General features: G+C 41.2%; 1 protein-coding gene across 2 annotated transcripts in view; it reads left to right on the top strand.

Annotated features, from left to right (window-relative positions):
* The window catches only part of LOC310710732 (protein argonaute-4), a 28,603-nt gene that overhangs the window by 5,835 nt on the left and 5,077 nt on the right, over positions 1-17,691 (top strand). For both annotated transcript variants that reach the window (XM_083511785.1, XR_014528224.1), the window contains 16 exons: positions 3,396-3,561; positions 3,912-4,032; positions 5,310-5,491; positions 5,828-5,964; positions 6,053-6,187; positions 6,706-6,793; positions 7,081-7,228; positions 7,306-7,425; positions 7,823-7,951; positions 8,352-8,485; positions 9,936-10,120; positions 10,632-10,791; positions 13,848-14,163; positions 15,668-15,802; positions 16,633-16,734; positions 17,121-17,320. In XM_083511785.1, the coding sequence (XP_083367911.1) occupies positions 3,396-3,561; positions 3,912-4,032; positions 5,310-5,491; positions 5,828-5,964; positions 6,053-6,187; positions 6,706-6,793; positions 7,081-7,228; positions 7,306-7,425; positions 7,823-7,951; positions 8,352-8,485; positions 9,936-10,120; positions 10,632-10,791; positions 13,848-14,163; positions 15,668-15,802; positions 16,633-16,734; positions 17,121-17,320 (2,458 nt within the window). Of the gene's footprint in view, positions 1-3,395; positions 3,562-3,911; positions 4,033-5,309; positions 5,492-5,827; positions 5,965-6,052; positions 6,188-6,705; positions 6,794-7,080; positions 7,229-7,305; positions 7,426-7,822; positions 7,952-8,351; positions 8,486-9,935; positions 10,121-10,631; positions 10,792-13,847; positions 14,164-15,667; positions 15,803-16,632; positions 16,735-17,120; positions 17,321-17,691 lie in introns of those variants that run through there.

Below are 17,691 nucleotides of genomic sequence, written 5' to 3'. Positions count from 1 at the left end.
TACTGCTGCATTGTTCTTGGACCAATCAGACTGCTGCATTCTGAATCCTATTGTTCTAGGACCAATCAGACTGCTGCAATTTGGATCCTATTGTTCTAGGACCAATCAGACTGCTGCAGTTTGGATCCTATTCAACTCAGTACATAACAATATCCATAGCAGATTAGGCTATCAGTGAATGCTAGTCATGATGCTTGTGTACTGTCTCCTGTGTTAGTGTCCCTCTGAGTTGCTGGAAATCCCTGCTTGCAGGTTTCCTGTAGGCATCTGGCTTGCGATTGAGAACATGATGCTGGACTAGATTGGCCTTTAGTTTGATACAGCAGAACTCCTCTTAGTTACCGGTATATGAAATGGCTTGTGCATTGTGAAGCAATTATGCTTACTTGTGTGAAGGATGGTGGCACCCTGCTTCAGTGGCAACCTAGATATGATCTTTCCTTTTCTCTCTCTTCTTGCCATTAGTGACTTATTTATTGCCTAGAGCAAGGAATGTGGGATTCCCACTACTTACAGTGATGTACTCAGGAGCTGAATTCCAGTTGAATTCTGAGTCTACTTGATAAAGTTTTAGTCATAGATTAGTTTAACCTCTTCATTACTACAGCTCATAATAAAGAAATTCTTGGCTTGGTACTATTTAAAGAATTGCCGTTGTGAAGGCTTCATGGATATGATGACTCACCTTCTTAATCAAATTCACCTCAGGAAGAATTGTGAAAACAGTTGCTTTCTTTAACAGTATTTTATCTGTTTGTTTGATATTTATTAAATTTCTATGCCATCAAGAAGCTACATAATTCAGAGCAGGGTTCAAAATTAGCAGGGCGCCAGGTGCATTTTGCACCTAAAGATTCTCCATTTGTGAGCACCTCCTAAGTCTGGGTGCCATTTTTGCACCTGTCTGACACTCAAGGGTTACAGAAACGCATGTGCTTTGAAGCCTTGAAGTGTATGTTAAGGGTAGACAATATGTTAAGGAGTTTAACAATAAAAAGTAGAGTGTTTTGAAGACTGAAGTACGGTAGCAATATTTTTATTGTAAGCACCAAATTAAAAATGTATCAACAATTTCTGCTAAAATGTGATATTAACCATGTGTCACTTAAGTGAATTGTGTATTAGCTCATGCTTATAAAAATAATAAATAAAAAGTGTTGCCAACTTCTCCCCAGTGGTGACTAGACATTCTGTTTTGGTGCCTGCAACCCAGGTCCCAGAAGCCATTTGGCTCCTAGCTTTTCCATCCCAGTTTCTAACACTGATTCAGAGTGCTGGTGATTACTTGTAAAGCCCTAAACTTCATGGGATCTGGTTACTGAAGGACCACATTCTGTCACACAAACTGGTCAAGGCCCATAAGAAGTTAGACAGGTGATGCTTGGGGAGTGACTGCAGGGGATGGGAGAGCAAGTATGGATTGACTGAAATGCCTGAAGGAGGGCTAAAATACTAATCTGTTGACCATACAGCCTACAGTGTGGGGAAATAACACCCAGTGCTGTGTTGTACGGCAGTGATTCATGGTAATCAGCTGAGTTTTGCTTACAAATATAAGTGGAGGTACCGTATTTTTCGCCCTATAGGACGCACTTTTCCCCCTCCAAAAATGAAGGGGAAATGTGTGTGCGTCCTATGGGGCGAATGCAGGCTTTCGCTGAAGCCTGGAGAGCGAGAGGGATTGGTGCGCACTGACCGCTCTCGCTCTCCAGGCTTCAGGGAGCTGTCCGCAAGCCTTGGGAGCCCGCGGGAGTTCCCGCTGGGCTCCCAAAGCTTGCGGATAGCAGCCTGTTCCGGGGGCTGGGGTCAGAGGAAGCTCGGGCTTCCCCCGCCCCAGCCCCACGCCTGGGGGGAAAATAATTTTCCCCCCTTTATTCCCCCCCCCCAAAAAAACTAGGTGCGCCCTATGGGCCGGTGCGCCCTATAGGCTGAAAAATACAGTATATTTCTAGTCACTAGTCTCATGGTTTAGGGCTGTGCATTTTGGCCTTCTGGAGCTCCTGTTTGTCCCAGTCTGTTTAATTTTTCTGTTACCAAATAAAGTTAAATGAGGATAGGTTCTGGTAGTAATTGGACTTTTATTTATTCTACATGCCCTAGAGAGTGGTGCTGGATTGCCCTTCCAAGTCATGGTCTATCTCTCAACCTCTGCTTTCTATCTGTAATGTTTGAGTAATAATGGCCTTTCAGGAGTTTTGTGAGAGATACAAAGAGTAAAAAATACTTAAACAGAAGTGCTGTATAAATACAAACTATTTCAGAAACTGAGGGAGCTTTTGAGAGTAATTCTATCTCATAAGCTCAATTGCTGAACCTACAAAAATTGTCAGCCCTGAAGGACACCAACATATTTTCTATGTACCGGTAATTCTTTGAGCAGATCACTGATCTATAAAAGCTATGCTACTTCAGACCAAATAGCACATCTCTTGAGTATACAAATAAAGTAAACTTTGATTGTCCTTGATTCATGATAGTCAAGAGATCTAATTTTTTGAAAGCAAAAAGGTTTAGCATTATGGAATCTTATGCTGACTTATGAGGGTTTTTAATGTAACTAGTTCTGTGAGGAGTTGAACTTTGAGCACTTTCCATAGGAGGAAAGGCTAAATCATTTGTGAGTGTGTGAGCTTGAGGTGGGTGGGGGAAGTGTGTGCAAGGGAAATGTTAACGTAGTAGAAAATATTTCTGAAAGTTTTCTGTCACTAGATTTTATATGAAAAATGTCATTTCTAAAAATACATTGTCCATAAAACCAATGTGTAATGGTAATGAATGTATACAATACCAGTCAAATTTTCTATTTTCCCCCATGACTATTCCTAAAGAGACTAATAATATAAAATGTTCAGCTTAAACAACAAGCTTAAACACTTTAAACCTTAATTAAATTCTGGTACTAGCTGATCTGGAATTTAGCCTGTCCCCCAGATTCATAACATCATACTCAGCATAACTGAGATGCTATGAAGGAGAGAGAAGTCAAGGACACAAGCTTTGGGCATACGTCTCCCACAATGTCCAGTTCTGACTTTTATTACTATGTTAGCAGTGCTCCCAGGAAGGCCTGCATAACTTTTGTTTGTCATTCTCATCTGAATCTTTTCAAGGGGAGTGTAAACTTATTTGAGTGTGAGAAATCAAAGGAAAGAACAGCGTACTCCTTTCTGTTAGTATGAGCTCTGTAGTTCAGTCCATGTATTTTTATTCTGTCCTTCAGCCTGATTCTTAGGGTGGCTTACAAAAAGAGTAAAACAAAGCATCAATATGAAAAGCATAAAACCTAATTGGCCTTAATTTTCTAGTACCTGTTGGGATTGGAATTGGAATTGCTAAAATGATCAAGCTGGCAATGCTTGCTAGGCAACCCTTCTAAATCTCTCAATTTTTTACAGGGCCACCAGCCAACCTGTTTCAGCCGCCCCGTCGTCCAGGCCTGGGAACAGTAGGGAAACCGATTCGTCTCTTAGCCAATCATTTCCAAGTGCAGATCCCAAAAATCGATGTTTATCATTATGATGTGGATATCAAACCAGAAAAGCGTCCCCGGAGGGTGAACAGGTGAGACCAACTAGAGAATTCCAAGTCTGTTTTTAACATTTCTCCAACTGCTGTCAGATGCAGTTTTAAATAGGTTCTTTGGGTAAAGAACTAAAATATGCTATGAGCATTTGAGTACTAGAACTGGATGTACTATGGGACAGCCCTGCATCCTCAGCAACAGATTTGGTGACAATCTGATACTGTATAAACCACTTGTACTTGGACTAAAATAATTTTTACTTATTTGGGCTCTTCAGGCAGCTTGGATTATGTTTTGACAAACTGGATCAAGACTGCTAAATGCTTGCATGCCACTAATTTTTCCTGTTGTCTCTGCTCACTTCTATTTTGCTTCCAACTCTTTTCAGGGAGGTAGTTGATACTATGGTGAGACACTTCAAGATGCAGATATTTGGGGATCGGCAGCCAGGCTATGATGGCAAGAGGAACATGTACACTGCACATCCTCTGCCTATTGGCAGGGATAGGGTAAGTGGTTTCATGAATGGCCTTCAGAAGATACTGTTCTCAACCTGATGCCTAGATCAGGCACCCCCAAACTTGGCCCTCCAGCTGTTTTGGGACTACAGTTCCTACCATCCCTGACCACTGGTCCTGTTAGCTAGGGATGGTGGGAGTTGTAGTCCCAAAACAGCTGTAGTGCCGAGTTTGGGGATGCCTGGCCTAGATCGTAATGATGTCATGCTTAACCTGACCTTCAGCATTGCAGGAATATGAGCTGTCAATAAACTGATTTAGTTCTAAGTTTTGCAATAACACAGTGTAAACAGAATGCTGTGCAGAAGCTTAAAGTGGTATTTGTCAACATTGGATAAATTCAAATGTGATGCTAAGCCATGAGGTATAGTTTAACATTGTGAATGAGCTTGAGTTCTCCGGCTTTTTCTCCTTGCTTACTTGAGCAGGGAAACAAATCATGGAGCAGCTTAGCATTTCATGTTCAGACCAGTGCTTATAATTTGTTTATTTCTGATTAAGCTATGATTGGGAAGATAAGAAGAAACTTGAGCTTCTTGATAGGGACCTGTTTGGAGAGAGACAAATCATGAGTGCTGGTTCAAAAGCTTGCCTGCTCAACTAAGTAAGGAGCAAAAGTGGGAGAGCTTGACCTGCATCATAAGCATGTAGTTTATGCACAGTATGACTAAATAAACCATACACTATGGCTTAGCATTGCATCTGAATGTAACCATTGTATAAAGTGAGAATTTTATAGTATGTGTGTTCCTTTCTGGAGAGGGCCACTTTTCATGCCTCACTGTGCTAAATAAAACATCTCAATATGCTCTGAAATACTTCTAGGACTTACTGTACTTCCATGGAGTGGTTATCTGCAGCTTCAGAAAGAGTAGGGAAGTCTTAATGATGAAATTGATGATATTCTGGGATCAAGGTTATTGTGGCTAGGCTGCAGCCCTTCAGATGTTGGGACTCTGCAGTCCAGGCTAGTATGGCCAATGATCTGTCCAGGCTAGCATGGCCAATGGTAAATGAATGATGAGAGCTGTGGTTCAGCAATCTCTGGAGGACCAACCCTATTCCTTTTTAAGGGTTTTTACAAAGAGCAGATTTCAGATTCTTCTGCTGCAGAAATACATGCTATAACAAAAACCACCCTAAATTTAAACTGATCTTTATCCAGTTTCAGTGGAGTACAAGCAGTGAAGGGCTTCAGCCTTTATCAAAGTCGAAAACATCTGCATTAGTATCAGCTATATGGCTAACTTTCACAATTGACTTTTCAGGTGGATATGGAGGTCACACTCCCAGGTGAAGGGAAGGACCAAACCTTTAAAGTGTCAGTTCAGTGGGTGTCTGTGGTCAGCCTTCAGATGCTCCTGGAAGCTCTGGCAGGGCATCTGAATGAAGTCCCAGAAGACTCTGTACAGGCACTTGATGTCATCACACGGCACCTTCCCTCTATGAGGTGAGCTCCTATGATTTATTCTCACTCTTCTCACAGCCAAGGCTAGTTAAACTACCTTTTGTGGATGTACCTTTAAACCCCCCCCAAACCCCCCCCCACCAATGCAGCCCTATTGAGGATCGAGCACAGAATTCTGACTGACTTGATGGGAGATGGAATGGAATATCCTGGCTGAGGGCATGGCTGGCTGGAATCCTGAACAGGAACATTCCTCATTGCAGCATTTTGTTGCAAGTCCCACTTGGTTAATGCTTGATGCATGTAATATGTTCTACAGAATTTTTTATCTGCAAGTTTCCTTCAAAGAAAACAAAGCTGATACACCTGTCTTCTTAGGTACACGCCAGTGGGCCGTTCCTTCTTCTCTCCCCCTGAAGGATATTATCACCCACTGGGAGGTGGTCGTGAGGTTTGGTTTGGCTTCCACCAGTCTGTCAGACCTGCAATGTGGAACATGATGCTTAACATTGATGGTATGAAAAAAATCTCATTTGCTTTAGTTGCCTTAAATCTCTTCCATAAACCTATTTCTCAGTACATTTTGTTGTTGTTCTCTTTTAGTATCAGCAACTGCTTTCTATCGTGCCCAGCCTATTATTGAATTCATGTGCGAAGTCTTGGATATTCAGAACATCAATGAACAAACAAAACCCCTTACAGACTCCCAGCGTGTTAAGTTTACCAAAGAAATCAGAGGTGAATCTTTGGAGTAAATAAAATATTTTCATGCATGTTGAATTGTAAAAAACAAAGTAACTGAATCCCAAAGCGTCTTCTGGTATGTTCCCATCATTAGAAAATAATATGAAGACCCAGGACATCTATAGCACTTTTCAGTATGCAGACTGTAGTTCTTCTCATTTGTACTGTTGCTCTTTCTTCCCAATAGGTTTTTAGCTTGAGTAGCTGTTAAAAACATTTTGATCTTTTAATGTGGCCTAATCTTTGATAACCAGGTTTAAGCTTTTCATAGGTGTGATATTTCAGCATATAATATTTTGATTCCTATCTGGGACTTTGAAACTGTAATGCAACCTAGAGATGGGCAGGCTAAATAAAGTAGACTTCACAGCAGCTTTCTAATGTAGTCACTTAACCCATGTAGAAAGCAGGGATTTGAATCTGGAGTTCCACATAAAACCCCAAATGCCTTCTCATTTCTTCTCATTAACCTTTGCTTATTGGTGTATTTGGTGTGCGTTCTGGATTTGCAGGTTTAAAAGTAGAGGTTACTCACTGTGGTCAGATGAAGAGAAAATACAGAGTTTGCAATGTTACTAGAAGGCCAGCCAGCCATCAAACGTATGTATGCTCATTCTTTCAGTTGTAGCAACTAAATTCTGCTCAGAGTAGACTCAGTTTAAAACAATGGATCCTAGTAAGTCGTATTCATTAATTTTGGTGGGTCTCCTCTTGAGTTGGATGCAACCCCTTGCTTTTAAGATAAATATTTTTAAAGTTTAAACTATTAAAAACATGTGCATTACAGAACAAGGAACAGCAGACCATTCATGTTCTAATATATAAACATTTTTCTTGTGAACATTAATAACTGTGAATACTAATCAAAGCAATATTTCCCCTCACAGGTTCCCTCTGCAGTTGGAAAATGGGCAGGCCATGGAGTGTACAGTAGCCCAGTATTTTAAGCAGAAGTACAGTCTACAGCTGAAATACCCTCATCTTCCATGCCTTCAAGTAGGGCAGGAGCAGAAACATACATATTTACCCCTTGAGGTAAATAAACATGGCAGTTTACTTCAGTCCCATTGTATTCCAATATGGTCGCCTACATGCCGTCTTTCTGATCTTAGGTATGTAATATAGTAGCAGGCCAACGATGTATCAAGAAGCTAACTGACAATCAGACGTCAACGATGATCAAGGCAACGGCACGGTCTGCACCTGACAGGCAGGAAGAAATTAGTAGACTAGTGAGTAACTCTTAACTTGACTTTATGGGGATGAAAAGCTTCAAATAAGTCTGTGGCAAACATGATGGCCACAGTGTGCATATCACAACAGCATCTTTTCTCGTTAGTGTTTCAAACTGTTTACTTGGATACAGGGTTAAAGACCATCTTTGGGTACTGGGCTTAGTAGGATTGTGAGGTTAAGGCATGCTTGTTTGTTGGCTGTGGCACAGATTATGATGACAACAAATAACCATAGCCAGTTAATTTTTGACAACTTAGGTGTATATGAATGGAGCAAAGAATGACAACAGCCCAGAAAACAGTATAGATAATTAGCTGTGGTTGAGCCACACCTACACAAGTAAAAGATCCATGTAATTATGTGTGTTCAAGAGATGCTCTCTTGTATCTCCAGGTGAAGAGTAACAGCATGGTAGGCGGTCCAGATCCATATCTGAAGGAGTTTGGAATTGTTGTCCATAATGAAATGACAGAGTTGACAGGCAGGGTGTTGCCTGCACCAATGCTGCAATATGGAGGCAGGGTAAGTTTCCACAAAATCATACATTAGACAAATCATGTATCATTTAATCACTAGCTGAATTTCTAGTCTACTCAGTCCCTTTAGACTTAGGTTTAACAGCATGAAGGAGAAATGCCATATGTTATTTATTTGTTCAGGCTTTGGGAAGATAGCTTTAATCCCCCCCCCCCCGTAACTCCTTCCCAGTAACTACTGTCTTCAGGGTTATATATTATTATTATTAGGTGTCCTAGGCTCTCTTTGGGGGTGGAAAGGCGAGTCTTATATCTTAAATAATATTTTTAAATGAGATAATGCTAAAAATATTCAACATAATACCTTCAGTTACCAAAATGTTTCATTTGTACATTAGCTTAAAGCTGTTGTGGAAGAACTGTTTTGTTTTTTAAATCTTCCTTAGAATAAGACGGTTGCTACACCAAATCAGGGTGTCTGGGATATGAGGGGAAAGCAATTCTATGCTGGCATCGAAATCAAAGTTTGGGCTGTTGCCTGCTTTGCCCCTCAGAAACAATGCCGAGAAGACTTGTTAAAGTAAGTCATTTCTAGCTTTGAATATACAGTGTGGTTTATTCTTTTTTCCACTGATAACTGCTGGTGATTTAGCTGTCGGTTGTGGGCTCAGTGCCCCTAATGTATGCAAGTCTTTTCCTTGCATCCACATGACATTTTTGACATCAAAATGCCAATCCATATGTTTCCCATATTTGATCTGGTTTTACAGTTTCCATAGAAAATCCAATAACTGATGAGAGGGGAAATCTTGTTGCCAGTGACTTGCTAGCAACCTCCGTCTGGAAGCATTGTTTGTTGAGCATATTGTTTTTAGTATGCTATGCTTTACACAGAAATAAATGAGCTAACAAAACAGAACGAGCGCTTAAGGGCATACACCTGAGCAGGGCTTGCATGGAGCTACAAGACTACATGGGGCCCTTGGCATGGTCTGGCTGATGGGACTCAGCCTCTGGACACCTGATTAATCCATCCTTCTGTTTCCGGCAGCAGCAGAGTCGCTGTCCCCCTTTCCTGCCTCCACCACCCCACTTAAAAAAATGTTATCTGTTGCAGTAGCAAAGGCAGCACAGGTGGCTTCTCTGCCACCTCTGGGCTCTGAGAGTGGGCCAAAGAGGGGTCCTTTGGAGCCAGGTATTTCTGGGCAAGGTGGCTAAGATAATGCTTGCACTGCTGCCATGATTTGCTGCAGTGCTTAGGAAGACCTTTGAAACTTTTAAAAATGGTTTAGAAGGCCTTTCTAGCCCTTGTAGCAGCGGGGTGGGCATTTCCCTGGCTATCTCACCCAGAATGCCTGGCCTCTGAAGAGTAAGCCTTTTTGGCTCTTTTTCAGAGCCCACAGGAAGCAACTGGCAGAGGCAGGCAGTTAGGTGGCCACTACAGATCGAAGCAGAGTTTGTCTCCTAAGAGGTGTCTGCACAACTCTGACCTGACGATAAATGAGTGAGTAGCAGATTGGGCCAGTGAGAGCCACTTTCTTGGCTGGGCCTGTGCACAGTATTTTTTTTAGATTTCTGAAAGTGTACTGGAAACTATCTACCCAATCCTAGTTAAAAAATTGCAATATAATTTGCTTATTTTCATTGGGAATTTCATATTAAAACCATAATAATTTAACTATACTAAAATCCATTTATTCCAGTGTTCCTTTTCCAACAGTGACAGGCCAAACACTTCTAGAAGATTAAGCAAGACCTGAAGGGAATAGCTGTCCCATTTATCTTTATCTCATGGTATTCTGAGTTGTACTGTGACTGTACGTGGAATTTTCAGTTAGCAAGTACAGCTAATGACTGTTGCAAAACCTATATTCTAGGAATGGTCTAATTCTTCTCTCTTAAAACAGGCTCAGCTAGTCACCATTATGTCTCATAGCAGTGAATCTCATGGTGTGCTCGGAATAATAGAGATAAAACTTGCAGGATTTTAGGTTGCTGCTGATAACCTCAAAGGCATAATTTGTTTATAGGAGTTTTACTGATCAACTGCGCAAAATCTCCAAGGATGCAGGGATGCCAATCCAGGGCCAACCGTGTTTCTGTAAATATGCACAGGGTGCCGACAGTGTGGAGCCCATGTTCAAACACTTGAAGTTGACTTATGTTGGGCTTCAGCTAATTGTAGTGATTCTCCCTGGAAAGACACCAGTCTATGGTAAGGAAGATGAAACTTAATATAACTTTGCAGTTCCAACAAAAATATTTGTGACCAACGTGCAAACATGATATATTTGGCATCACCTTTTCCTCCCTCCTATGTAACCCAGTGAGGTTCCCCCCCCCCCTGCTCCTCAAAATAAATCCACACACTCACTGAGCAGGTTCTCCATTTCACTTAGCCAATGATGGTGGGTGAGATCAAGCATATTAGCTAAGATTGTCTGAAGTAATATGGCAAATGTTTATTGAATACATAAATTGTTCAGACTGTGGGAGGAATCCACCCAGCACTCATGAGATTCCATGGCATGAACTCTTAAAGTAATCAAATGAAATTTTTAACATATGGCATGATAAAAGTCTGTAATTTTATCCGGACAAGTTATCTGTTGTTTATTGTTGTAACAATTGTTTTCTCAAAATTTATCTTCTGTACCACGAAAATAAAAAGTTTTTTTGTTTTTTAACAAAGATTATCTGAAGTAAATTCTTGCTTTCCTTTACAGCTGAAGTCAAACGTGTCGGGGATACTCTGTTAGGAATGGCCACCCAGTGTGTTCAGGTGAAAAACGTGGTGAAAACCTCTCCGCAGACTCTGTCCAACTTATGTCTGAAGATCAATGCGAAACTTGGTGGGATAAACAACGTGCTTGTACCACATCAAAGGTCAGATTAAACTTAATACCTTTAGGAATCTAATGCAGCAGGCACTCTGGTTGATATTGGTTGAGAAGCAAAGTGAGACATGATTGTTTAGAATGCCTTCCATTTGTAATGCACGGCACCAACATCTTTCCAGTAAAAATTACTCTATATAGTTACATGCAAATTCTTGAGAAGCCTAAAATCTCACTTTTGGTCCTAATAGGGAGGCATCCAGATGCCAGTAAAATATTTGCTGTGTTTTTTACATGTGCGCTTCTGTCATTGTTTGAAGAAGATAGCACTGTGTACACTTCATACTATACAGTTTTCTGTATTACAACCCACTTTATTTAGATGCTGTTGCGACATAGGGGGCAGCATTAAAACAACTTTACTAGAATTCCTGTTAAAGTCATCATAGATGTTGAGACCCAACCATTTGACATGCTTGGTACTGGGAATTTTTTTATCTTTCTGTCCTAATTTTGTAATTGTGTTTTCTTTTAATTTTATTTGACTGTGTGCTGCTCTGCGTGTATTACTCTCGCTCCACTATCCACAAAATAGCTCCGGAGAGTTCGGAAAATTCCCAGAATAGATTTGGTTGGTGCAAGTGTGGCACAGAGTAGGAAAATGCTCAGTTGCGTCCAATGCAATGAATGTTTGCTCATTTTTGCCATTGATTGATAAATTGCATTAATGTGATTTTTGTGAAATTAGGATGTTTATTGGTGCATCAATTTAATTAGAACAAACTAGCATGCTGTCATAAAGCAATATTTTAATGACTGGAGGCTCTTCCAATAGGGCGGCTGACATTCCCAGTGAGAATGCCAAGCAATTCTTTAACCCTCCCTGCTGCCGCCCCAAGAAAAATCTCGAAAGGACATACACACTTTCCTCTCCCACACATATTTTATACTTTGATAACGTTACAGTGGCTTGCAGAGGCATTTGTCAGTTTCATGTTCTCTGACCAATCATTCTCTGTACCACTCAGCCAGTCCTAACCTAAAAGGATCGTTATAGTTAGAGATGTGAAGGCCTGAAGAAAAAACTGAAATAGAACAACTGCTCCCATTGTCCAATAACTGGAAAACAAAACAACAGGAAAAATTTGGGAAGATGAGGATTTCCCCCCTTTTTACGGGGCCTATCCCATGCCTTCATATGTCTAGCTATGGCAATTATGGCCCCTCACATGTGTCTCTGGGAAGAAAAGCCACTGAGATGAAGATATTTGAACATTTGGATTATTGAATATTGGAACTGTAAGGGCTCTCTCTCCTTTTGTTGTTTTGAGGGCTGTTCAGCAGCCACTGGATTAGGAAGAACTGCCTGAAAACCTTGAAGAACAGCCTTGCACCATGAGCATGTTCAGAGCTCTTTCCTTGATGCCCAGACCCTCCTCATAACTTTTAGCATCTTCTGTAATTACAGAAGCAAGAGGGAGTGTTTTGAGGAGCTGTTTGTTTGTTTGTTTTGTTTTGTGGTATTGCTGAGAGAAAAAGAGGGCAAGCAACAGTGGAGACCGCATGTATAATAAATAAATAAATAGATACCTATCTATTTTTGCTTGATTGTTTTGCATTTATTTTTGTGAAATGGTTTGGGAGGAGAAATGGTGGATGGCTTGTGTAGCTGCAAACTCTGTATTAACCATTTCCCTGCATTCACTCATTAAAAGCTGCAGCAGCTGCTGGGTGGGGCAGGGCAGCTTGTCTGAGCCACGTGCAGTTCCAGAGCCTTTCCAGAAAAGGTGTGTAGATCAGCTTCCAATAAGTGCCCCCAGAATATCTTGATTGCAGAATGGAAGAAAATGTGGGTGCTATGAACTGTTTCTCGCTTGCTTGTGAGTTTATCAGCTAATTTGTAAAACGAAAAGTTTGGGCTCTGTGCCTGTCCGGATGTCACACTGACTGACTGCACATCCTTCCCCAAACCTGAAAGGTATTTCTCCCTAATCTCAGACATAGGCTGATAGTGATTGTTCTGATGCGATGTGCTCTGCACATGAGACATTATTACTTCACATTTTCAGGACTCAGCTATACTGATCAAATGAATCAATAATTTTTGTCTATTGGCTGAAATACCTCATTCTTTTCATTTAGAGAAAGTGTTTTGAATAATGAAAAGCTAAATTTTGGCAGGGGCAGGGGGGTTGCATGCAACTGAAAGCAAGTGTTTCTCACATTTTAGAAGTGTTGGCTTCATGGCAATAGATGTATAGATGTACTCAATACATAAATAAAAAACATATCTAATTTCTATATAAAAGGTACAGAGTCATTCTTGTCTGAAAATCATAGTCGGGCCCTCTTACATGAAACCTCTTCCCCTGTCCATAGATGTACAGAATAATTTTTGGCTCTCAGCACAACTGTAATGACATGCTTTCCTTAAATAAGTGCCGTGCAAGTCCTACTGTGATGAAAACAGCAAGGTTAAGAGTTGTAGCCCTACCAAGTCAAAATGTTACCAGGCTCCACTGACTATAAATTTTCTTAATTTGATTCTAATTCTAAATCTTTGGTTCTAATTTAAATATGTATAGATCAGGGGTAGGCAATCTTAGGCCTGGGGGCTGGATGTGGCCCAATCGCCTTCTCAGTCCGGCCTGTGGACGGTCCGGGAATCAGTGTGTTTTTACATGAGTAGAATGTGTGTGTCCTTTTATTTAAAATGCATCTCTGGGTTTTTTGTGGGGCCTGCCTGGTATTTTTACATGAGCAGAATGTGTGCTTTTATATGAAATGCATCTTGGGGTTATTTGTGGGGCATAGGAACATGGTCAGAGGGACGGTGGACCGGCCCATGGCTGAAAAAGGTTGTTGACCCCTGGTATAGATAGTGGGGGCATGGGGGCACAGTATGTGGTTTGCACCAGGTGCACTTATGGTTAGTTACAGCATTGCCTATGGGAGCAGCAGAATGTTCAGTCCTTGTGGTACCCTGCCCACCTGACAGTGTACATTGGTGCATAAAGTCAAAAGACAGGGGAAGGGAATGTGAAAATGCATCCCATTTCTTGATTTCCAGTATAAACTTTTTTCCTCTCCTTTTCAATTGAACAGGCCCTCTGTATTCCAGCAGCCAGTGATCTTTCTGGGAGCAGATGTCACACATCCGCCTGCTGGGGATGGGAAGAAGCCTTCCATCGCTGCTGTCGTAGGCAGCATGGACGGCCACCCTAGCCGCTACTGTGCCACTGTGCGAGTACAGACTTCCCGCCAGGAAACGTCCCAAGAGCTGCTGTACAGCCAGGAAGTGATTCAGGACCTGACCAACATGGTGCGAGAACTGCTGATCCAGTTCTATAAGTCCACCCGCTTCAAGCCCACGCGGATCATCTACTATAGGGGAGGTGTGTCAGAAGGGCAGATGAAACAGGTATTTGTCTCAAGATCCTTATATGTTGCATGGAGGTTTAGCTTTCCAAACTTGGGAAGGTCCAGGAGACTCCACTTCTTTTCTGGACAGAGAAGTTTGTGCCATGAGGTTGCATGAAGCGGAAGCCTGTCCTAAAAAGCATTTAGTTCATAAGCTTTATTATCCAATTTTGAGATCCAGTATTAGTATCGCATGCAGGCTGTGCCACTGCAGTTACTTTTGAGATCCGATACATCCACAGACCAATAGCCTGTTGGTTCATGTTGCATACCCACCCCTTGCAGAAATGCTACTCTGTATAGGTATAGGTAAACATGGCAGTGGTTAAAAAGGGTGGTATATAAGTTGAATAAATAATAACAACAGTACTGTAGGCGGTTATTGTTTTCGTTTGGTATTACAGTATATATTTTTGTGTTTTTATACTGTAAAGGTTGAAGACCAGTTTAGAAGTTTAATTAAAAATAAAGGAATAATAAGAGAAAACCAATCTGTGACTCAGTACACCCTTTTATGCAGAAAGTCTCATGTTCAGTCCCTGGTGTCTCCAGTTAGAGCTGGGAATGAGAATGTCCCCTATCAGATACCCCAGAGAGCCAATTCCAGTTTGTGAAGACAGTACTGAGCTAGATGGACTCTGTATAAGGCAATTTACTATGAAAAATGACGACTTCTTGGTGACTGCTTTGCATTTTTATAGAGTAGCAACTATTGCAAGTAACTATGCCATGTCCCGTCCCTCTGAAAGAGTGGTTGTATTGTAAAATCCACACACAGTGACTGAGCCATATTCTAACATGTTTTTGTTTACATTTCTAGCCTGTCTCTCCAGCAAATTGTTTTTTGTGTGATGTGTGTAGTTGTCATTTAAATTCTAGAACCATTTAAAGAGTCCCTTATACATTTGTTAATGATGAGGAAGAGGGTGTTTAATCTTCAGAAAGAGAAACTGCCTTTTCCTTTGGGTGTGGAAACTTAGTACTACCTGAAATGACTGAACCCTGTCCTAATGTGTTAGTTAAGCTTCCTCCTTACTCATTGTTTGCTGAAACAGTAGGCTGGCTGGCAGCCTCCAAATCTGAGTCTCTTTTATTTTACTAAAAGTATTTCTTCATCCTCAACTTGAATTGGCATTTAAGTTGAAATCTTAGAGTGCCAATGGAATCTGGTCCTTTATTCAGGTAGGTAGCCATGTTGGTCTGATGCAGTCAAAATAAATAAATAAAATTGTCCAGTAGCACCTTAGAGACCAACTAATTTTGTTCTGGGTATAAGCTTTCATGTGCGTGCACACTGTATATCTGAAGAAGTGTGCATGCAAACAAAAACTTATACCCAGAACAAACTTAGTTGGTCTCTAAGGTGCTACTGGACAATTTATTTATTTGTCTTATTTTGACTGGCCCTTTATGTAAGGAGTTGTATGTATTGGATAAATCCAATAAAAATAATGACCTTGTGCAATCCAGATAAGTAGCTGATGTCAAGCACTTAAATTTTCTAGGTGGCCTGGCCAGAACTCATTGCAATCCGGAAGGCCTGCATCAGTTTGGAGGAAGACTACAGACCAGGAATCACCTACATAGTTGTTCAGAAAAGGCATCACACAAGGCTGTTCTGTGCTGACAAATCTGAAAGGGTAGGCAATGCTTCCTTTGGAATGACGAGGCATCTCATTAGACCACATCTTGTACGGGGCTGCCAAATAACTCTTGATGGAAAGAGGCAATGTATTAGCACATTTCATAATGTTATTCATTGCCTGTTTGCAAAGTGAAGTTGAAAAAAACCATAGAGCAGGAGTATAAATTAATAATAATAATAAATGTCATGCAGCCAGACAAAGGATGACTTGAGAAGGGTTCTTAATTTCTTAAGGTATAATTTGTAACTGAATGCTCAGATGCGCAGGATACCAAAGTAAGCACCGGGACTCAGGTTCAGAATAACACTGAAAGTGCTGTTTTTGGCCACTCTGCAAGTCTGCTGTCAGAAGCATAGCAACTCTAAGCTGTAGGGCAATGTGATATAGCTGTAAGACAGGCAGCAGTTCTTCCTGAACTTCAAAGCTTAAAACTTTGAAAATGGTGTAAAGAATAAATTATAAACTGAGGGTATCCAAAAGCCAAATAGAGTAGTAGATACAGTATATTTCATCTATAGCTTTCCTTTTCCCCAAGGTGTTCAAGACAGCATACATGACTTTGCCATTTTTATCACAACAAACGTAGCTGCAATAGGGCAGTTGTATACTTCGTTTTATTGTTACTGCAAAACTATGCTTAATGTTGCTTTAAGTCCAGTTAGACATAACTGATACATTATACAAAGCTGAAGAACAAGGTGGAAGGTAAATTTTGAAGTGTGTGACACTGTTAAGTGGCCAAGAAGGTAACAACTGGTTGGTTGAATGGCATTGAATTGTGCCACAAATGCAGATACTAAGGCACTCATTGATGTATCTAATAGGTGGGGAAAAGTGGCAATGTTCCAGCAGGCACAACTGTGGACAGCACAATCACACATCCCTCTGAATTCGACTTCTACCTCTGTAGCCATGCAGGAATTCAGGTAATCTGCAGCTTTGGTTATGATAATATTTTGATGGTTCATTTACTTTTATATGCATTGGGACTGCCCTACAGCAGCTTCATTTAAGCCATTAAAATGTGTGCTAGAGGGGAGAATGCATGAATACACTGTTAATTCAATTGGCCCACAGCATTTGTGCCTCTTAGTCAGTGGAACAGTTCCTTCTACCTCTGTCATTAGTGATATTCTGGAAAAGAAGAGGGATCTGGAAAAGAAGAGGGATATACGGGGTTCTTATTCCCGAGATGTAATTTACCCTTGGAGAAAGAGAGAAAGGACTTTCTGACAGGGGCCCAGTCACTCATCTTTTGCTACACGTCTTCTAAAATAAAAATAGTGGATTTCCTGGACTTCTCTTCCTGCAGGGAACTAGCCGTCCTTCTCACTACCAAGTCTTGTGGGATGACAACTGTTTCACTGCTGATGAATTGCAGTTACTGACATACCAGCTGTGTCACACTTATGTGAGGTGTACACGGTCTGTCTCGATCCCTGCTCCTGCATACTATGCCAGGCTGGTAGCATTTAGGGCAAGATACCATCTTGTGGACAAAGATCATGACAGGTGAGTAGTCGGGGGGGGGGGCATGCATGCTTCTGTTCCATGGACCACTAGGCCAGGAAGGGATGGTGAACTTTATTCAGCCCAAGGACCATATTCCCTTACTTAAAGGCAATCAGTGGCTGGAAATTCCTTACTCTGCGGTAGACTGTGGGCTTGTATTCAGTGTGTCAAAGATTGCATACCCCATTTAGCGCTGTGTTGAATTCCACCGTAAGGTTTTGCTGTTGGTATATAAAGCCCTGAACAACCTGGGACCGGGTTACTTGAGAACCTGCCTTCAACCTTACAGCCTGCTCAGTTGCTCAGGTAATCTGAGGAGGCTCTCTTAATTGTACTAGATGCCCCTGAAATTCATCCTTCTTGTGGGATTC

Source organism: Podarcis liolepis, assembly GCF_965112155.1.
Source record: "Podarcis liolepis genome assembly, chromosome: 7".
Lineage (NCBI taxonomy): Eukaryota > Metazoa > Chordata > Lepidosauria > Squamata > Lacertidae > Podarcis > Podarcis liolepis.
The sequence above is the reverse complement of the archived record's forward strand: the minus strand, read 5'-3'. Positions and strand labels throughout refer to the sequence as shown.